General features: G+C 40.4%; 1 protein-coding gene across 2 annotated transcripts in view; it reads right to left on the reverse strand.

Moving 5' to 3' along the window:
- The window catches only part of wnk4a (WNK lysine deficient protein kinase 4a), a 50,547-nt gene extending 28,004 nt beyond the window's left edge, over positions 1–22,543 (reverse strand). Inside the window, exons 1-5 of one of the 2 annotated variants that reach the window (XM_040039035.1) lie at positions 22,307–22,543; positions 21,406–22,047; positions 4,110–4,282; positions 3,463–3,683; positions 1,706–1,863 (exon numbers count right to left, since the gene is read on the reverse strand). In XM_040039035.1, the coding sequence (XP_039894969.1) occupies positions 1,706–1,863; positions 3,463–3,683; positions 4,110–4,282; positions 21,406–22,020 (1,167 nt within the window). In that variant the 5' untranslated portion in view covers positions 22,021–22,047; positions 22,307–22,543. The remainder of the gene's footprint in view (positions 1–1,705; positions 1,864–3,462; positions 3,684–4,109; positions 4,283–21,405; positions 22,048–22,306) is intronic. The other variant, XM_040039036.1, reaches the window with a different exon arrangement.
- Positions 22,544–23,270: the final 727 nt, after the last annotated feature.

Below are 23,270 nucleotides of genomic sequence, written 5' to 3' on the forward strand. Positions count from 1 at the left end.
ATGGTTACTGTAGTGGCTATATTAATTTCTTAAAGTTCTCTCTTTCTCTTATATGTAATATAACCACACTAGGGACGGACAAGCGCCTGTTTTTATGCGTTGTCGTTAGCAACAGCGACGGCAACTCCTTCGCGTGTCCGCTTGTTTATGTTCCACATAAACCTTTCACAATAAAGCTCAAGATCCTGTTGAGACTTTTCAAAATAAACTGAATCACGTGAAAGAGCAGATTATTTACGGATAAGAAGTAAAAAAGAGCCGCCAGGTGCTAAAAAAGAAACCTTAGACTCAAACGTTAGAACAGGCTTTTCCCCGCAGCACGCCGTGTAATAAATACAAAGAAAACGGCAGCCGTTACAACTTATGTCTAAAAATGTATAGTTTCACGCATCGGTTAAAACACTCGACTCCGGGTAAAGGACACGCAGCTGGAAACAATTCACGCATGTTGAGCTGCCCGAGATTCACAGAATTTACAGAAAATTTAAAATTTTTGTGATTAATATCGTTATCGGACGATAGAATTCTTATATCGGGATATGAGATTTTGGTCATATCGCACAGCCCTAGGAAGAAAATAACAAAAATGAAATAAGGAAGTCCTAGTGGATAAAAATAAGTGTAAAATGCACAAACACCCACATACTGTTGGTTATATAGCGTACATGAGAAAGCACGTTTCTATCCATTTACTTGGTGTATACTTAAATGTGAACAAGGAAAGTCTGTAAACAGTCACGACAGAAGCCCGTCTGTCCTGCCTTTCATATGTCACGCTATATTGGTTACTGCAGGCCTTTTTAATAGCAGGTGACTTCAGCTCCACATAAACACAAAGCATTAACAAATCATAAAAAACAGCAGCTAATGACTGTGTTTTTTCATCATGATGTATGCCTAAGCTTCTCCACATAATGCTCCTGTCTGTGGAGGAGCCAGGAGCACTACGACTTGTTGGCATTGTCACTTTCTCACTTTCCAGCCTCCGTCAGACACGCTGTTTGCTTTGCATACGCGACACACAAGAAAGAAACAGGCCTCTTTGTGGAGTAAGGAGTGAGACACATTTTCCAAAACATATAATTCTACAGTCGCCTGCTCTCGCCCACCGTGGCGTCACTGATGTGCTTGGCACCCCCCAAGAACAGCCTGAACTGCATCAGCCTGCGTTCCCAAAATCCACTTCTTTAAAGCCCATTTCATCGTCAGACAGATAAATTCCAATGCAAAAAAAAGAAAAAAAAAGATTCCATTCACCAAAACATCTGCAATCTGTTAAAATATTTTTTTCTGCAAGGCTTAAATCAGTTCAGACAGAAAATTAACAACATCAGTGTCAATAGGTCACCTCAGTTTTCTGATGAAACACTTTCATTACCAAGGGAATATTCCCGTGAAACAACAACCAGGCCTGGTTAAACAGCTGGTAAAAGACCCTGGCAATCATTAAGTAAACCATGTGCAATCCTGTGTCAGGACGGTACACAGTACACTTCTGCATGCTGAAGCGTAATGGACAAAACTAAGCCTTTAATAGATGTAATGATGATTTCAATCCCAACTCATGTGCGTTTTACTTATTTCTATTTGTACGAATAAGATATCCTGGTTCCTCTCTAATTCCAGCATGCACACGGAAGAACACGTGGACAATCACACTAAATATCGGGGGAAATGAGGTAGTCCTCGTCTTTGCCTTACTCACACTGGTGACTTTGCGGTAGATCTGGGCGGCATTTTGGCACTCAGAATATGGGTACTCAGATGTGGCCATCTCCAGGATGCACATTCCTAAGGCGTAGACGTCCACCGCTTCATCATATTTCTCCTCGTACATCTCTGGGGCCATAAACTCAGGTGTTCCTGTCAGGGGAGAAGAAAAGGTTTAAAGGTTGTTCTATTATTTTAAATCCTTGATGAGCCATAATAAGAGTCAAGGACCCTTATTGGACAGTGCGATTGCCACTTTGATGGCATCAGAACACGCTTTAAACATGAGGTGAGCTTTTTATGTAACAGTTACCTTAGTAGTATTATGTCTCGTTTTTTAACTGCTAAACTCTCTGCCAAGATGACCAGGTAGTTTCTGCTCAAAGAGTTTCTGCTCAAAGTAGTTGCCTGATGCAGTTAAAACCTCAGCTGACAAGAAATTTGCAAATCAAACAGCTCAAAGATGGGGTATTTTGAGAAAATTAATACTTATTTATAGTTGATAGAGATTTTAAAATAACAGGAGCAACTTTCTAGAACAAGAGACCTAATACATATAGTAAACTAAGTGAAGAACGTGCAGTCTTTTCTCGTGACAGTTTTTCCTATGCACAGGACAAGCTGTATGCAATGCAAGCCATGTTTATCCTTTTTCTACAAGCAGCCATTCAACTCTGTTCCTGGAATCTATTAAAGTAGTTTTGCATGATGCACAGTTCCCCATAATTCATCTTATGGGTGCAGCCTCTTCCTTTACTACCCTTTTAGCAGCATTTACCATCCCCAGACTTTGAGGTAAGAAGCACTGCTGGGACACTGAGCCACTGCAGGTGAGGCGTGAACGACCAGAGGAAAAACACGAAGTGGAACAGAGCTGCAGGGATGATGTTTTTAAAGAAATATAAACAAACAAGAATTTCCTGACATTTTTATTTAGATAAAATTTAACCTGCATCCTTCTTTTTTAAGTCACTAATGATTAATATTTATGATTGTTAGCAATAACAGCTGCTAACTAAGGCATGCATGTTTATATTAATGTATATAATTTCCAATTCCCATTAGCATACCATCATTTGCTAATTAGCACTAAGTAGACAGTACAGTTAATGGATGCTGATGGAAGTGTCATTTGTTTTGCAGATATTTAGATTTTGGCATTGCATGAAAAGCAGGTATTACTAGCATATAGCTCTTGAGGTCCTTTACTCTGGTCCAAAATTATAGTCTGACTAATCATTACAGCCAACAGCAGAAAAAAAATCTTGTTAATGTTGTTTGCTGATAAAAAGGTTAAAAAATGTTCCTCTTGTTAAAATACCCCAACATACTGTGTTTGAGTTGGACCAAATGATTTAAAATCAGTGCCACTTTCAACAAAAATCAACAAGTTATTATCGTGCATGTGACGGCTGGCACTCCCTGGATGTAAGTGATGGGATGGGCAAGTTCCAGGTGAAATTAGAAGCCATTTGGTTAATGATGCTGCATTTAAAAATGCAGACAGGAATTTAAACAGAGGCATTCATGGTAGTATGAGTACGGAGGAAATAAGAGTAAGCAGAAACAGGAGGGTGTTTACACAAATGCAAGGCCTGTAAAATGCCATTGGATTTTCCCACCATTTCAAGACCATTTTAGGGCATTTTGCATATAAAATTATATTTTCAGATCATTATTAACCGATAAATTGTGCTCTAGATGCCGTTTCTTTCGTCTAGCAGGGTAAACACAGACTAAATTAACACTTACCAATGACACTTTTAGCAAAAGAGGCACTTTTGAGAGTGGCCAGCCCCAGATCTCCAATCTTGACAGAGCCTGTGGGGCCAGTGATGAAGATATTATCACATTTGAGATCCCGGTGGATGATGGGAGGAGTGCGTGTGTGCAGGAAGTGCAGCCCTTTCAGGATCTGACGACTCCAGCGCTGGAGCAGCTTCAGCTTCATCTCTTTGAACCTCTTCAAGTACCTAAAAAAAAAAAAAAAAAAAAAAAAAAAAAAAAAAAGAGGATAAGAATCAGTCCAAACATATCAAAACACGGAAAGAAAAGGAAGCTTTTAAGTGCTACAAAATAATTAATCTCTTATTTTGACAGCCAAGAGGAAGTTTTAAAATGAGTGAATTTCCTGAATTCGCTCCTAGAACATTGTTTCCAAAGTAGAGCTTTCATCATTACTTAAAGGAGAAGTTGTCAAACATGACACAAATATCCTTTTTGGTATGCGAGACTTGGCAAGTTTTATTTAGAAACAGAGCATCAGCTACTTGAGACAAAAATGAACCGTTTTTAGGTTTGTGGACTTTGATCTATACATAAACTGCAGTCTTTTATATGCATATACACATGCAAATCTGCAGTTTAATTCAAAAGTGGAACTGGACACAGGGACTCACGTCTTGAGCGTGCCTGAGGTCATGAGTTCAGTCACCAGGATGATGCACTTATGGCCCTTCATTGTCGACTTCCAGGAGTCGTGGAAGCGCACAATGTTCGGATGCTGCAGACCTTTTAGCATCTCCACCTCCTCGCTGAAACGCTGACGCTCTGCCTTGGTTAACTTGCGAGTCTGTAAAAAAAAAAAAAAAGTTAATAGGTATTTATTAATATTGAGCACTTTTAAGACATCAATATGTTGACCACCTTCAGGATATGAACATTAAAAAAAAAAAAAAAAAAAAGACTTAAAATCTGCCGATCATGTAAAATGATTGAAAGCTTTACAACCATGACTAAGTGGGGTAAGATTGCTTTGCCATAAAAATCCAGTTGGGTTGATGGTTGAGTTGTAGCTGTAGTAAAATTTTAACGTGCACATGCTCTGGTCTCGTCAGGGTTTTGTTTGATTACATAAGTTGGCAGCAATAAACACAGCAAATACAAATGCATGGGAGCGATCTGATAAATCACTGTTACGTTAGCTAATGAGCTCACTGTGGGATTGGAAACCACAGGTTCATCCATCTGGGTGACCCTCCAGTTGCATAACAACATTTATTTTCCAATGAGAGGAGCTCTGATTTTAAAAATTTATGGAGGAAGTTTCTAAAATCTGTGTAAAACTGCACTGAACCAAACACAGCAATCACATCGGACAAACAAAGACATTTTTGTGCTTCCTTCTGGATGAATGGCCCAATTTAGCGACTGGTGGAGTAACTCTGCCTGCGGTGGGCGGTTGGTGGAAAACTCCCAAGAGACTTCAGGACCATGAATTCTGCATTGAGGTAGATTTATGGGGGAAAAAAAAAAGCTCTACATGTGTTTATGCTTACAATCAGCTTGACCACTGCTGTCTCCCTCCTCTCGACATTTTCCCAGCGAGGCTAATGCTGAGCTATCAACACAGGAGGCAGACTGTCTGAAGAACTGCACAGTCTGATGTCACACAACGAAACGCTACTCTTACCTGCGTCAGTCACCTGTCAAACTGTCATATTACACCAGCAGCCCGAGTATGTGGCACTGAGCTCAAAGGCGAAACACAAAGGAGACCTCTGACCAAGTGAATTACTTTTAGGTCAACAGTGATCAGTTTATGATGTGAGGACAGGCTGCAGCTTATTCCTCATATATAAAGAGCTCTGTCAGAAACACTAAAAGCTTTGCATAAAAGAAAAACATCTTGGCGTAAGGGTCAAAAGGAATAGTTAGAACTGCATTCAAAAAAGCTATTAAGCAAATAAGAGTAAGTCACTTCAATTTTAAGCTAATTTTTGATGGCTACACTTAAATTAGCTTTATGGACACTGAGGATTAGAGCCGTAATTGGATTATGTGCTCTGAAAATAAGGGAAAATATGCAACATGATACAAATTATGGCATGTTTGCAGCTTGCATGAGCCAGGGCGAGTCAATGAGTGTACGGTTTGATGTGCATCTGGATATTTATGTATCTAAGATGACAACATCAGATAACTCTCCTGCAGAGAGTCACCTGTGCAAAGAAATGAAAGCTGTTTGCAGGACAGAGGCGGGGCAACTTGTGGCACGCAGTCTAGCCACTTGGAGTCCCGGACGCCCCCAAAACCACAAGATTTACTACAGCTTGGCAAGCAAGATGGCACGGCTGCAAATGACAACAGCATAAAATGCAGGCTTTCTTGGAAAACCAAAATCTTGCAGTAGCAACTGTGAAATACAGCGTTCAGAAAAATGTGAGCTGCCAAACTAAGCGGCACCGATAATGGGTGATTACTTCATGTGACTCATCCAAACCAGTCCTCTATTTAAAGCAACCATTGTTCATTTAAAAAGCCAATAACTGAACAATGTAGGGGAAAATTTGCTGCAGATGGAGACAAGAAAAGCAAATTATGAGCTGCATTAACACTGCAGTGCAATCATCTAATTACACTGTTGTTGATACTGGCCAATTTCAGGGTGACTTAACAACACCTCCTCCCAGTAAAGACATTCACTTAAGCTGTGACTAACAGAGGAATTGAAAACCGATCGTGTTCCATTATGTTTTGGTTTTACTCCAACCGTTTTCTCATTAGGGCAGCGGCTGTTTGATCAGAGTATAACTTCATAAGCAGGAATATTCATTTTATTATTACAGACAACTGTAGCCCGTTTTAGTTATAAGCCCTCTGGCATTTCCTAAAGAAGATACCCCCATTCTGCAAGGCCTCTATCCAACTTTTCCATGGTATATTAGCAGGCCTGCATCTGTCCCAAACCTCTCACTCTCTCTTTCTTCCACCTCCCCTCTCTGAGAATCGAGGCCAACATAGGTTGCATAACACCAGAGAAAGCGATGCAGGGGGGGGGGCAACAACAAAAACAAATAATCTCCATTTTGAAAGGACAAGTGGGTATATCAATAAAACAACCTCAGAGTCAGAGGTGTGTGAGCATGCCTCTGCAAAAGCTTTTCTTCTACTGCAGCCTCTTCCAGCTAGATGATTTATTCTTAGCCACTCAGAGGTGTGTGTGTGTTAAGTTGGGGGTCTGCAATGGTTGGGGTTGGAAATACTTCAGTTCAGAGCCACATAAATGGAGTTATATAAGCAGTGTTGATGGTAGAGGAGGCAGGGGTATTAAGAAGTCCCTGTCAGTGCCCCTATTATGAGAACAGGGACATGGACACAGCATGTCAGCCAACATTTGCACCAAACCAGGTGGTGTGCAGTGCATACTCTGACTTAGTACAGGAATGAATGTGCATTTAAACAGACGCAGAAAGTATGTACGCGAGTTGGGGAACATCCAGTCAATGCAGATGGACTGCAGCATCCGCAGGAATCTTAACTAAATGCAGAGTGAAAAGTAGGGCAAGTAAAAAAAAAGAAGAAGAAAGAATTCAGTCTCACTACGTATAGCCTGCAGGAATGCGTCTTAAAGGTTTCAACTGACTTTTCAGTTCATTTCTCCTGCAAAAATAGAACTAATTCTATATCAGCCAGGAGTTTATTTTGCGATTATTCAATGACAGACCTTTAGGCACAGTGTAATAATAATGGTTACTTTTAATTAGGTAATGCAGTAAGCCATTACCAAACCCTGTAGTAAACAATGGATTCTAACATCACCCACTGGTTTTAAATGCTGCATGATTAATCTTCTTGAACTGCTGCTCTTCAGCTGCTCCCTTTAGGGGTCACCACAGCAGATGATGTGTCACACCAACCCTCTGTATGTCCTCCTTTACTCCATCCATGAATCTCCTCTGTTGACATCGTCTTTTCTCCCTGCCTGGCGGCTACATAGTCACCCTCTTTCTAGACATCTTCCTTTGTCCAATATATGCCACATTGTATTATCATGTTGTATTCATTAATACTTAAAAATAGTGATTTAATGTCAAAGATCAAACAGTTCAGGGGTCTTTTGAGTCTTCAGACAAACCAGCTGCTTGTACACATTTTAGCTGTAATTTACGTATGATTCTAACATGTAATTATTGTTTGGAAATGAGTGACATTGAGGGCGTGTCTCGTCCTTAAGCAACCAATCAGCACGCTTAAATAGAAGTCTAGCTTTTGACTTCCCAAAAAGAAAAACAAAATGATTCATTTTGTTTTTAGATTTTAATACATTTTACATAAAATTTGGATAAAATTTTTGTATAAAAAGCCATGCTAACAGTATGTTAGTTCCATTCCCTTGTGGTTTATTCCTTCATTAAACACTGCAAGATAGCATCAACTGCTGCACCCTCAGCTAAACGGCTGCTAGTTTGTGTACAATTGCTTTCCTCCATTAGCTCCAGTACTAGCAGGCTTTAGCCATGCATGAAAAGTTCCATGTTGTTTCATAAATTAAACATAATCTCTTGCCAAATAATTGCTAGCTCTATATTTTAACATGATTTTTTTTGTTGTTTTCTGTCAAGAAATTAAAGTTTAACTGGAAGAATTTGGGTTTTAATATGTTGGCGCAAGAACAAATTGCAATCTGCGATTTTCTAGCGCTAACTATTTAAATTTGTAAACCAAACAAATAACTCATCAGTTAAAAGAAGGGAAAGATCAACTGATTATTAGTAGAAAAGTTCAGTTGTAGAATAATAAGAATAGTAGTAGCTATAACAGTAGTTCACCTTATTGATATAATATTTTGATCATATTGTATTCAATTTAATTGAGCTACATACTCTTTATTTTATATTTGTTGTGGTTAAGTCAATTTAAACTGCGGTAACAAAGGAATTTCCCAACTCTGGGACAAATAATGTGTATCCTATCTTATCTTAAACTCTGTGTAAACCCGCTTTGGGACTAAGGCAAGTTTTCCCTCCTCTTCCTGTCATTAAGTTATTATTTAAAGTGACGCTAACAGGCAATAACTCCTGTGTCCTGTGACGCTGACAGTGAGGAGCCCAGCAGATAAAAACCAGAGTTCGTCTTGACCCTTTAACGACAGGAGGAGAACCTGCGCAGTTGCAGAATTAACAAACTAGTGTCCATCGGAGACCGTGATGACCGACTTGCCAAAAGTGAGGATTAAGGTCAAAGGCAACGTGGGAAAAAAGTCTGACCTCACAGCACTGAAACTGACATGCCCTCCCCTTGACTGACATACAGTTTGTATAAACACGCACGTAGGCACCTGCATTGGCACAGGGTCACATTTAGATGTTTGCAGGTGAGAACTGAAGCAGCAGTGTGCTCTTTCCAAGAAAACCTGACATGGTCTGTAAATGGAGCGGGCAGAGGGAGGTTAGCCATTAATCTCATAAGGATTGGGGAGTCAAACCAGCCTCTGACTGCTGCTCTCCTTCTGAGAGCCTGAATCGACTTGTGGCGCCCGCTAATTAGATACAGGATTACACTATCTCTTATGTGTTTTAATCATGAAAAGCAGCCTGTCATAAAGTCTTTGCCAGTGCTGCTCAGACACTTTCAACATCATATTGCATTTTAGGGTTAATTTTGACACTGATACTGTTATCTTATAAAATTTTATGCATTTCACTTTATAGTTGGAAAAACTACTTTTACATGTGGTGACACTGTTTATAGCAGTGGTGGGCAATTAATTTCCCCAAGTGGTCACAATTAAGACCCAAGTGTAACATATACTATTACCAGCAGCAGTTTTTGGAGAGATTAAAAAAATAAAAAAAATAAAAATTACTGAGCCGAATTGAGTTCACCTTATTGGTTGGATTTGGTTTATAGGATACTGACTTGGTCAATTCGACCTCTACTACAAGGCTATGTTTGTTTGCAAGCTGGGAGATCTTTTATCGCCTGTTGACTTTGTTATTCTTGACATCTCTTAACCTATCTGATGTTTGCTTTTAGTAACTCATTAAAACGTCAGTCTTCTAGAAACTGCTCTGCATATATAGTACCATCCTGCACCTTCTCTGAGACTTCTTTTAAAGGGTTAGTCCTCTTGCCCTTTCGGCTGAGCATTGCATCACGCAGTTACAGAGATGGGGAACTTTTCCTTGCACGTTACATCTTTGATTGGCTCTGTCATTTTCTGTTGGCAGCTTGTAAGTAAGTAGTTCCTTAAACTTCAATTAGAAACTTTTGAAAATGCCAGCACAGTAAATGTGAATATGGACGATCAGTAGTTCTTAAATGACGTCATGTTCATGGCTTGTGAACTTGGCTGGTGTTTATGCAGTAACCTGAGGATCATTTTGAGCTGTAACACCTTTCAGTTGATATCTGAGCAATCTCAGGTCAAGAAAAACAGATGGATGGACACTCTGACTCCTATCAGATGAAATAACTCTGCAAGGAAAGGATGTTTGGAAATGCCACAGTGCACAATATAATAGCTGTTCTGTCTAATAGTATGATGAGTGTAAAAGGAACAAACACTTTGTCCTCCACAGGAAACACATTGAATCACTGAAAGATCACAAGATGCCTGAAGGTTGCAACTTGGAAGAGAGCTTCCTTAAAAATAAAGCCAAATAGTTCAACTCGATGACACCAAATGAGACTAAAAGAGTAGAAAAGGTTTACTTATGGGTCACACAAATTCTATTTTTTTTTTTTTTTTAGCTTTGTGTACTGTTCATAATGACATGAGAGTCTTTATCAGGAAAAGGACTTGAGTTCACACACAGTCATCCCCAGGGTTAAGAGAATGGCCAGAAAAAAAAAGAAAATATCAAGTTAGTGGCAAAAGAAAGGCCACACTGCTTTAAACTCATAGGACAGGAACAGCACAAATACAACACAACACAACACCAATAACCACTCTTTACAACCAAGGTATGGAGAAAAGGTGGCATGGTTGGAACTGAGTGATGCTAATGTGTCCATATGGCCCAATACGTTTCCACATAACATCAATATGTTTGTTGAATTTATGCCACAATAAATTAAAGCAATTTTGAAGGCTAAATAAAGGAGGTCCAACCTGGTACTAGCAAGGTGTACAGATTAAAGTACTTGAGGAGTTTAAGAAAGGTAACTAAAACTTGTGTACTTGCATTGTGGTTTACAGGCAGCTCCTCAGTCTGCACAGCTAAGGCTATTATTGTAAACTGCTGTAGACTCGACAGCCTGTCCTAAGCCGTCAAAGATACATCTTCTACCTCCAAAGAGCCAAGGCGAATCTGTGGGCTTTGAAACCTGATTAAACCGAGCCAACTGGCCGCACAACTGTGGCAGTCAAAAACAATTATCTGTACGAGTACATCTCATGACAGGGAGGCTCTCAGTTACAGCTTCTATCATTCTTTTTAACAGTACTTTGCTTTTGTGCCTCTTGGTTCGACAGAAATATGACAAAGTTTACATCATTAATTTTGACTGCGTTCAAATTCCACTTTTGGCCTTTTTAATATGAGTGCTAAAACTAAAAAGCACAAAAATAATTTCTGGTGATTTCCATCCAAAAACTCCAAAAATGCTCCTGCACGCATCTTCATTTGGAAAATCAAATGCTGCAGATAATCTTCACACAATACCTAAAATGCAGTGAAGCTCCAACCACATTGGATGTTCCCACCAAACCCTTGGTTCTCATTACAGGAATTCTCTCAGCAGTAATTGCTCAAAAACATTTGCAATAATTATAACCAGGCTGTAACTGACACACTACAGGCTTCAGCAAGTTCATGACAATGCATATCTGACAGGCTTTAAAGGCTCGTTACTCCAGGGTGAATTCCTTAAACCAGTTTTTACAGTAACGTTTTCACAGAAATCGACAACACTGTTATAACATTATGTGAACCTGCCCGATTCTATGCCTTGTTTAAACCTAATCAAGCCAACTCCTCCCAACTATTCAGCATGGATTATAAAAATGACATTTTAAGTTGCTTAATATTGGATGCAAGTACAAGAAAATTACCTTAAAGATTGTTTGATTTCACTTTGAAAGAGTTTATAAGCTGTGACTAATCGATTTCCTGTGATTAATGAGTAATTATCCATTCACCGTTTATTCATAGAAACGGTGTTCGAGTTGCCAGGTTGTAGAAGGTCCTACTAGAAATAATCAATGAACTCTGCAGGTATAAAGGTTAGTAAATCATTAATTAAGGGGTCAACAGGTTTGGACATGCAGCACCTCTTTCACAGAGTGTGAGCTGCCCAACAGTCTACTGATGTTTTCTTGGTGAAGACAATCAATTGTCATGCTGGAAGAGATAAAGGGATTATTCAGAACCTGGCAAGCTCCAAGTAATTCTTATGGATGTTGTGTAAAATCTTTGTAACTCATTAAGCATTAATACACATATTTTTACCCCTGCCTTGGTCATGATTTATTCACACTACCTGACATTTATTGCATCACGTGACTCCCCCAGGACAATCACAAGGAGTACCCATCAAGAATAATTTTCTCTGGATAAAAAAAAAAGCTCTAATGCAAAAACACTCCACGCACACCAACTCCAAGCGAGACAATATGCTAAGCTTTCTTGGAAAACCCATTTGACAGAGATCACCCGAGAGGGTGTTGGAGTAAAGCCCTTTAAAGTTATGACCCCGGGCTGTGCAGCAAAGCAGAGCAAAGGTGCTTTCATCCCAGGATGTTTCTCTTTTTTATTATTAGTTTTTGTGATGTTAAAGCTGATAAAAACCCTCAGATATCACCCGAAATTCCAAATGTCTTATACCTGACAAATGTTTGACAAAGTGAAGCAAAATATGAAGCACATGCTGTGTACAGATGGTATGTTTGGTCCACTTTAAGTCTGGCTGCAGGAGGTTCAGAAGCATAGTGTTACACTTAAAACACGGGTCTGCTATCAAGTGCCACTGGCAACTAGCACCGGATACAGTTTACAAAATGACGGTATGCAAGTGGTGCCGTATAACGGGAAGCTAACAGTATGAAAGATTTATGAATCCTTGACTAGCTGTTCAACTGTGTCCAACACACTCATACCTAAGCCTGAATGTGAGCACCAACTTTAGAAACCCACATAGCTTAGAGATAAATGGGATTTAAAATAGCACTACCAGTTCCATCTGGAGGAGGGGGATTGAGAAAACAAATTACAGTGTTTGCTGATCAGTATTGAAAGGTGCCAGGCTCTAAGACAGAGAGAGCCATTACTGAACACCACATTGGCCAATTCATGCCAAACCTCACGTAACAACTTAGGGCACATTTACACCCCTGACACCTCAGTCCTGCACACTCAAACACACACGGTCAGTTCAGAAACGCCAAGGGGTGACCTCGTGAAGCAGCCTCTTTCCCTTACCAACTGTGGCCTCGGAGCCCCAACAGCTTTTAAAGCTTGAGGTCTTTAGTTTGTTTAGGAAGCAAGACCCAGGCCTCTTTGGGGCCCAAGCTGGAGGGTGACTAAATTCACCACCAAAGGAACGGCTGTAAACTCAAACACTGTCAATACTGAAAATATCGAGAAGGAAAGACATTTTCCAGAGTGGAGCTACTGCTGGGTTTATTTTTCTGAAAGCCCCTGTATACTGTTCTTATTATATCTTTGGCAAATGTTAATAATCGTGAGATAAAGTTTGTACTGAAACAGCCAAAAAGTTCAGAAAAAGATTACAGAAATTATTGTTGTGTTTATATTTAAGGTAAAGAAAGACCTTACAAATATTAATGAGAGATCCCCAGAGACCAGGTGTTCCTCTTATGAGCAAGCACTTGGTGGTGGATGACAAAGAAAATCCCTTTCAACAGGAATGGACACTAGTGGCATTTGAAAAGTATCTTAGAGCAAAACAGCACTCCTAGTAATGTGAGACAAGCCCGCTGCCATTTTTAAACCAGAACTTTGGCCAGAAGAGGAAAATATGGACCAGAAAATATATCACAGGACACCCAGGATGATCATCAATCTGATGAATAATTCCCAACCAGAGTTATGACAAAGTATATTTTGTCTTTATGGGACATTATCTAAAGAAACAGATCTTGTTCCACCTGACACAGATCGTGACCAAGATTTTTGCAAGCCCATCTTACACAGCATCTCATGCAGTTAACCTGCATAATTGCAGTTGCTGCACAGTGTCATGCGCAGACACTTTAAAAGTGATACAAATTAACTTGGGACCAGTTTCGATATGCAGCTACAAAAAAAAGAGGCTAATCTGGGCGCACACAGGCTAGTTCTAATCTAGTTCAACAAAAGCACACGAGCATCACTGGAATACACTGACAAGACATATTAATACAATCTGCCTGACATTGTGTAGGAACTTCCCTTAAGAGCTCTGACCCATATTGGGTAATGAACACAGAAACATAGAATGTCAACACTGGATTGTATAGAGGTGAGGCCAACACGTTAGGCAGGATTTATACTCCTGCGTTATACTTCCTCACCTTGGGTGTAGACTGCACTCTGCACCTACCTAGAAATATAACCAGAGGCCACCTCAAGGAGACTTGCAACAACTATGATCGACCTGTTCAGTACCAATATTTCCTTCTACGCATTCCTCTGACCTACCTGTAACCTTGAGTCATCATGAGCCAAGGTGTGAATTCTGTTAGATATTACCAACACCTTGCTATCATAATATGTTATTAAAGGTCAAAGTGTGAGTCAAACACCTGAGAACGGATCTCAAGACTGCGTTACAGGTGGATGATAGTTGGCTATCTGCAAAAACTAAAAGAGAAGTCCAGTTTCTTTCAACTTAAGCGCTTAAGACTGCAATGACCTGGATGACTGAGAAGCTATAGAGACAGTATGCAGATTCAGTGCAGAAGCATTCATTAAGCTTTAGGCTCTTTGACCTGAGCAGCTTTGGCAGGTCGGAGCATATTGTCCTGCTGGGTGAGGTTGAAGCCGTCAGGGAGAGCTGTCCCAGGGGTTGGGGGAGGTTGCTTGGGATATAATGTTTAGCTAGATGGTTCATGTTAAAGCATCATCCCCATGCATGGCAGAAGTCAAGGTTTCCCAAAAGAACATTGCATTGTAAGGAGATGATCAATATTATTGACTTCACCTGTCAGCAGCTTTAATGTTGCGGCCCATGTATTCAAAGCACAGAAGATAAGAGGGAAAATATACTCATGCTCAAGACAATGTGATTACTGTAAACACAAAAGATTCCTTTAGAGGAGCAGATACCGGTGTCATTTTAAAGGGATCTCACGGGATAAACCCAATACCAAGAAACAAGCTTTCCATTGAGCCGCACGTGAAAAACGTGAAGCGGAGCAAGTGATTGTATAAAATATGGGTTACCAGAGCACTATTACTGGAAGTTGGAAAACTTTAAACAAACCTGGACTACTTACTGAAATCTCTCACATGAAGAATTGATTCACTGAGGAAAAATAATAAAAGCAATGACTCAGCAGATACAGAGCCTTTGCCAGTGGCACATTTTAGCACGTAAATTTCACTAGCTCTAGCTCTATCGCTACATCTCGAGGACGGAAAACCAGTTTCTAATCTGTTCTTTCCGCTTGGTGTTTCCAGTCTGTGTCTGGCAGAGGTACATATAATAACTGAAAAGAGTATCATTTTTGTACATCTCAAGACATTAATATAATCTTATCTATTATCCTTTGTGTTAATCAAAACCTACGGAGTCTGTGGTTATTGTAAAAGCATTATTGTTGATTATTACGGTTTACATTGTTACCAAAACTGAGTAATTGGTAACAATAAGATTGTGTGACCCATCTCTGAATGCATTTCACATGTAATGTGTGCATTTGAGCTTGATTTCCCTTCTGTAACTACAATTTGAAATGATAAATGAAAAGTTTTATGTTTCATTTATCATGAATGTTGACATAAATACTGAAAAGATTCCTAAAAGATAAAAATTATTTTATCTAAAGTGGGAAACTGCCAAAAACATGAGGATTTCAAAACCACTGAGTGTACTACTCCCTGCACGCTACTGGAAGACTAGCCAACATAAAAAGGACAAATATGAGACTGCAGTGCATAACTGAGCGTGAAGAAACAGCTTTTTCTGGTTTAAAAAACAGCCAACTTACAGCTGAACACTAAACACTGCAAGTAACTGCTTCATTAACTGGTCAGAGATGAATTATGCTGGTTTGTAAAGGGAATAGTACAAACTGTTGTACAAAAACACAGAACAGGTCCCAGTCTAAAATACTCTGAGTTTTAGGAGCGCTGGCAGTGAATTTGCTAGATTTGTTGCTTCCTTAATTATCAGTTAAAATGATGAATTAAATTGTAACATATTAAATTTGTTTTAGTTAACGTATGCCATTGGGAGAGAGGCAAGAGATGCTTCTGTGACCATCCATCCATTTTTGGATCTGGGTTATTGGGCATCAATCTGAGCAGGAGACGCCCAGACCTCCCTCTCTTCGCCCACCACCTCTAATGTTTCCGGGGGGAAACACCGAGGTGTTCCCAAGCCTTCTGAGAGATGTAATCTCTCCAGTGTGTGGGTCTGACCTGGGTTCCTCCCCATTCCATTAAAAAAACAAAAAAAACATGAGTCTTTAAAAGTAAGATTTCTGATCAGTTTCTTCTGTATTAGACAATATTTAATATGATTTTCTTTGATGAATAAGAAGACTTTTAACACTCCCAAACTTTTGATTAGTATCTAAAATTAAACGTATAACTGTGGATTACAAAGTTAAACTATTATTTAATCAAGCGGGTCCTACTTCTGGAACTTATGTCTAAGAAAGCATCAATAAGCAGTCTCCTTGTGTGTGGATTAGGTGAGTGACAGGTCCACGGTACAGTAACCAGTCCATCAAGCAAATAGAAAAAAAACCCCACACACGCTCACCTTTATACCTACACAAGAACTATGGTTTCCAGTGTAAACACACAAACACACCCAATGGCCCTGGGCTCAAAGCCCCTAAACAAAGAGCCTCATGCTGCCTCTGCTTACAGCTACAGTATCCACCCTCACTAACCTGTTATCAACAGCAGCCAATGAGACACTGCTATCTAGGCACAGTGCTGTCAGTATTCTGAATGATACAGACAAGCTGTATCTTGCAGAGCAATCACCAAGACGTGCACATTCAGTACAGTACAAATTTCACAGGTGACCAACGTGCTCAATAAAGGAAAAAAAAACAAAACAACAAACAGCGGGCCCCACGTCAAAATGACGTTATGCCATGTGTACATGTAGGCTATCACTGTGCGCCTTCTTAACTTTCTCCTCACAGAACATTGGCTCGCCCTGATAAGCTGATTTTGGGTGCGCTTTGGGCCTTACAAGGAAAGACCATGTTGATGTTGGCTACAGTAGAGCTGATAGGAAGCCCATGGCTTGTCAGTGAACACTAGCCACATTCAGATAAAAGTTACACAGCCAGGCTTATACTATGAAACCCAGGCTAGCATGAGTGAGAGAGGGGGGGGGGGGGGCAACAGAGATCTTGGGGCGTGCCAAACTAGATTTATGCCTTTTTGTTTAGCCTCATAACTATACGGACACAGTAGCAAGACATTAATAAGGTTTTACAGCTTTAATTTAATCTGCTACTTCGATATGAGTATTAAAACTCTGAGCTAAAACGTAAACACTACACCAAGAGCCCAGTTTCACTGCTTCAGTAATGTTTCCAGGTCTTACTACAACTCGCCTGATGTAAATCTTCCATCGCTACAATCTACCCTCCTTTTTTTTTTTTTGCACCTAGACACAGGAACTATGTTTACTAGCGGCAAAAGAAATAAAGCACTGAAACAACAGGCAGTTATTTTCAATATCAATTCATTAGTTGTGCATTTTTTAATGAATTCATTGTTTATATCTGGAAAAATACTGGACAAGCTAGCCTGTGTGAGCATTCTGTAGTTTTCTGTATGAAAACTACCGGTTTATAATGGGTAAAAACCATTAAAGAAATGGTTAATAACAGCCCAATCTACATGCTTCAACAGCCTTAAGTTTTATTTGTTTTAGAAGAAGCATTAGCTGAGGAAAAAAAAAAAAAAAATCCTCTTAAACAGTTTGTGACCATCAATAAAACCTCCAGGGTGCACCAACTTTAAAGATCTGGTTTCTCTTAATCAGCAGAAAACTGTCTTTCAGCCCGTATTTATGCATCCGAGGACCTGGTATTAATTGGTTGTGGGTGCTAAGGCCAGCCTTCCATTAATAACAGCCCTCATAAAAACACTGCACGATAACAGAAACTGTGTTGGTTTAGGTTTAAAAATGAACCAAGCGTATAAAAGTGCCTGAGACGCTGAGGGGGTAAGGTTGGAGAGAACTGCTGGAAAGTGCTGCCCTTGAATAAGATCAGGTATTGTGCAACATATGCCCTTTACAAAGGATCACCAAAAAGGATATGTGCCTCAGTGAACTCATTCCTATCAGTTACTAAGTAGCTCAGTGTGCTGTTGCAGTCACTTGTGAGGTGCTGAACCTCCAAGCTCATTAATCCATGCAACGATCAGCATTTTAGACGCAGTAACAGCAACTCTTCCTTTTGACTCAATGCAGTGCAGTGAGAACAGTATATGAATGGGAGGAACAGAGGGCCACACAACAGCTCATCAATTTTTCATTTCCTCTGTATTAACTTAAAAGCTCAGCGGTCAATACCTATATGGCACCTGAATTACCTGTGGGTGAGCAGTTGCTAGGTAGCTGCCACCTGTAAAGCAACATTATCAAGCAGCATTTAAACTCTTGTTTTATCCATAGGTAAGTGACAAAAAAAGAGATGTATGCAGCCATTAAGAGGTCTGGAGGCTGAATGACCAGTGCAGAGACACCAACACTAACAAATACACAAAATGACCAGTGGAACTAGTTTTTTTTTAATCCAGCTTCATGGGCATCTGCGATGTGATGTAAACTAAGTCTTCTTTCTTTAAAAAAAAAAAAAAAAAAAAAAAAAGAAAGAAAGAAAGAAAAAAACTTTACAGGATCCTCCACAGAAATGTGGAGGATTCTGTAAAATTTGCAATGCTTATGCAAGAACTACGAGGGCGACTTTAATGGCGATTTGGATGAGGAGAAAAAAAAAAATGTGAGAAGTGTGGCAGATGCAACTGAGCGTCTAAAGATAACCAAACAATCGGCACAAGTGTTTGGGTACAGTTTGTTTTAAAATGTTCTGCAGCACCCACTGGGTGTTACTTTATCAGCTTGCCAGCAGACTTATATAATCAGTTAGTGATATTTTTGCCATGTCCATCCGGTTTTAAATGCATTGATAAGGTGTGTGTACTCAGCACAACATGTGATTAGGAAGAACAAAAGGATATGGATGAGCAATATCTGACTGTTTGCACTTGATCTTAAACCCAAAATAGCAAAGATCACATAAGAGCAAGTAATCAAGTACTGATTCTGATCAGTTCCTTACTTTTGAAGCTCACCCAGCATTAATTATGAAATTTGAGAATTTAAAAAGAAATCTGATAACACATGATCCAGAAATGTTTAGCATTAACATATAAAAGAAACAAATTGTATAAGTGTGACTATTAAACAACAAAATACCAGGATGTTTTGCTTCCTGGACACAAAGTGTAAATAGACAACACTTTATGAACTGCATGAAAGTTTCTTATCTGTGCTTCAACTGGCTGGTAATGTTGTGAATGTCAATACATCATTCATGTTTTAAATAATAAAGAGTGAAATTAAAAGCCCTCACTTACAATGTTGGCGCTGGATACAAAAAGAAGTCTATAAGAAAACAGCAGAAAAGCTCCAACACACTCAAACTAGTGATCTTCCTCAGACATGTGTATGATTTCACAGCGTTTATATCTTTCAGGGGTTTTGTAAGCTTAAGGAAGCTTTGATTCTAGTGAGTGACTACTTTTCGCTGTATTAGTACAAGCCTTCATTTGGTTTATGAAGAGAGACAGCACACAAAAGTTTTCAGTGGCTTTAATGTCTCATGTCATAGAGGGTTCGGCATGTTTTCTTTACCTTTTACGTGATCGCACAATGCCTCCCTGTAGACGCCGCCCAGACTGCAATGCATTCAGCATAACAACGCAGCCCAACCATTCACAAAAGAACACCTCTCTGTGTCACAGTGACAATTATGATGAATTGAAGTTCTGATCTCTATAACTAGATGTGCTTTAAAACCTGTTCTGTATTCTGAACAGCTTAGAACATCCGGCAGATTAGAGCTCAGGCTCTGTAATACATAGTTAAAAGAGCTTAAGGCATTTCTACCTGAGTTGCAGTGACGCACCTTCCACTGCTGCTCCGTCAACATTACAGGAGCGATCTCTGTTTAGCCACCAACACTCAGCTTTTGAGTTTCACTTAAGCATCAAAAGGTGGACGGGGTGGTGATTTCACTTAAGAAATGGGACTGAATCTGAGTCCGTCTCTTGGAGGTTAAATTATCACAGCAGTAACCATATCAACAGTGGTCACCTTTAAGCTTATTAGGAGCGATTAAGGAGCTTAACTGGACTCATGTCTCAAGTAAAGAGATGAAATAGCATGCTTGTTTCCAACACAGAGCCACAAAAAAAGATTGCTGTACTTTTCACTCCACAGAAGGTAAAATCAGGGTTATGTCTGACCACAAAGTACCCCAATGGACCATTGCGTTTATTTGACTCAAACATGTGAAACATCAGTGCCTGTGTTGCATGATGCAGGTAATGGGTCATCTGTGCCCCAAGCAGGAGCCTGTGTGACTCTCCATCTGCTTCCTGTTAACAGATACCTGTTGTGTGACTTGACAGACAGGTGGGCTCTGAGGCAGAAGGTGCTAGAGCTTGAGCCTTAAGGGCAGATTCCCTTCATGCCCATACATTCTCTTATTATCTGCACTCCGATGGCTTCTGTAGAAAATAACTGCACAACAAAAAGTAGCTCTGTGCATTTTTTTTTTTTTAAATTCAGTAAAGAGTGCTTTTAAATGTAGATGTATCTTAAAAAAAACAAAAACTTCCAGTGTGTTTGAATCAAAACAAAAGTAAACATTGCCAGCATGTATATAGTGCAATATTCTTGTCACATGGTTTAATTTGACATTTAAAGGCTATGAGGACACAACTTCAAAGCTCATGTGGCTGCCAGTTACTGACACCCATCCACGTCACACACACACACACAAAACTGCAAATGTTAAGAGTGGACTTACAGTTTTAATCTTTAAATCCACAACTGTGCTATCAAACCATGTAAGCAAGAGAAGTGTCAGCTGTTGCCCAGGCTGTTTCAAGGCTGTGCGCCAAATGCTATGGCATAAAAAGTACTGACACTTCTACAGTTTTACTGAAGCCTGCCTCTTCAGTCGTCTGCCTTACTTTATGTTTACATGATACACGTGGGCATTATGCCCTGCAAGGCCAGACCACCAAGCAGAACTTCATCTCACAAGCCCCACATCACATTTCCTAGCGCAAATGACTTTTTAACACAACCACTGATGGTATGTTCCTAAAAACTTTATCTATCACCTTTCAGATGTTCTTAGCTGTCACGTGAGGCCTTCAGAGAGCCCCAGTGTCACTGGTTGTTAATGAAAACAGAGATTAGAGGGGATTCATGACAAGCAGAGTACTGTAGCTCAGCTTGGAGCTGACTGCTAACAGGATGACCTGCCTTACCATGCAAGTGCCTGACACAACTAACTCAAGGTCAGTGGGGAATAATATACAGTAGATTAGCTGCCTGACATCAACCCTGATGCCCTGAGGGAGGAATTAGAGCAGCAAGTGGGCCAGGAAATCAAGAAAAGCATCAGCTTACACACTTGGCCTAGTGTTCATTTTAGGAAAGGTAGATTTAAAAGTCCTGGAAACCAAATCATCGTTTGTGTGAAGTTGTACATAGATGGGAATATGCTGTGAACAGACCCAGTGTGCATCCTACCTGTAGCTCACACCATGCCACCTCCACTGTAGTCTCTGTGTCCAGCCCTTTATAGACCGTCTTGAAAGACCCCCTTCCAATCTCTATGTTGAATTTGAGATATCTTCCATCAGGAGATGTTGCCACCGCTTTAGTCTCCACGTCCTCCTTTTCTTCCTGCTCCCACTGAGTGTCAAACGTCATGCGAGACAGAATCTTTTGCTGTTTATTATGAAGTTCGTTTTCAGAGTCCGAGCTGGGATCTTGAGGAGTGGATCTGGCAACAGGTTTCCAGTTGCCACCGACGGACCCGGCGTCGGGGTCCTGGCGGCACGTGCTGGAGCTAGAAACCGGAGACGCGGACGGCGGGGTGTCGTCTGTTTTTTCTTCCTCTGCTCTGGACTCGGGCAGAGAGAGAATGTTTTCTGCCGACCACGATAAGGCTTTGGAAAGTACACCGCTGTACAGGGGAGAATCAATGTCCATACTAATTTTCTGCAGGCCGTAGGAGTTCCTCCGTGCGCCCAGCCCGTGCGTCCTCAGCACGGATGGCACTCGGGACAAACAGTCGTCGGTCATATCCACGGAGAGCCCCGGGAACCCGCGTCCTGGTATCTCTACTTGTGCATGAGACATTGTGGCAGGTTCAACCTGATTTGGAGCCTAAATATGGAAATAACAGTAGGACAGCAGAGCACCGTTACTTTATATTTCAGGTTACTTTTCCATTATGTCAGTTAAGTCAGTGGCTTTAAAACAAAAGACTGGAGACTGAATAACAGCCATATCTAAGGAAAACAAGATTAGAGACGATAGTCGGAAACGTGTAAACTACTGTAGTGCCTGTAGTGGTAACCAGCCTTAGAAATATATGACAGATAAAGCGTGTAAAAAAACAGAAAAGTGAGGAAAATACACTTACTCAGCACATTCACTGCGTAAAAAACATGTCACTTGAACGCTCCGCGCACATTAATGCATAGTTCCTTTCAAGTGATTCGTGTGGTCCTCTCGTCTTCTTCTTCTTGTCTTTCTGAAAGCTTTTGCCATAACCTACTGCGAAAGGTCTGAACTGCCAATATCAACACAGCTCCGGAGGGCAGTTCGTCCTGTGCGCTCCCAGTGCGCGCTTCCAACTCCGCCCCCTCGCAGCTTTCACGCGCCAATAGGGCAATCCAGAGGGAGTAATTATAATAAGATGAGGAGTGTTTGGTAATTTATCATTTTGAACCGCAAGTGTTATTAAGTTTTGATTTGTTTTATCCGATTAAAAGAATATCTTCAAAACTCAACTGTGGGAATGACTCTAAATTTTTGAGAAACAATCCATAAGCTGCCTTTTATGACACTTTGTATTAATTTGGTGATCAGGTTCTTCAGCTGGTTGACTTTAAGCTTGCTGACGAACAGAATGTCCACACTTTCAACTGGCCCCCCGCTGATCAAAAGAACTCCTCAGTTTCCTCTGAAATTAGATAAAAACGATGAGTCATTTTATTACTTGGCCAAGGCTGTCCTCATTTGTGGAAAGCGATATGCTGCCCAAAGGTGGAGGATGCGCACCCGCGCCTGGCCTACAGGGGGGGCTGCTGCTCGTGAAACAGTACACCATTATCAGCCAAGGCCACACTGGGCCCCACCTGCCCCACAAGAGAACATACAAGGTTTTATCCACAAAGACACGCACAATTCTCTGGAGCTGTATCATCCCTCCACAGGCGGGAATACACAGCACATGATGTCAGTATGCAGTACTTTAATACAGCTGCAGCAAGGAGATCAAAACATCATCATTGCTGCAGTTTCAGTCTGCACTCTGCAAAGCTTTTGAAGTCCTCACTCGTGTTTTTCACACAACAAAACGTCGATGCACGTGAAAGAAAGGA

Source organism: Simochromis diagramma, unplaced genomic scaffold (assembly GCF_900408965.1).
Source record: "Simochromis diagramma unplaced genomic scaffold, fSimDia1.1 OVJJ01000402.1, whole genome shotgun sequence".
Lineage (NCBI taxonomy): Eukaryota > Metazoa > Chordata > Actinopteri > Cichliformes > Cichlidae > Simochromis > Simochromis diagramma.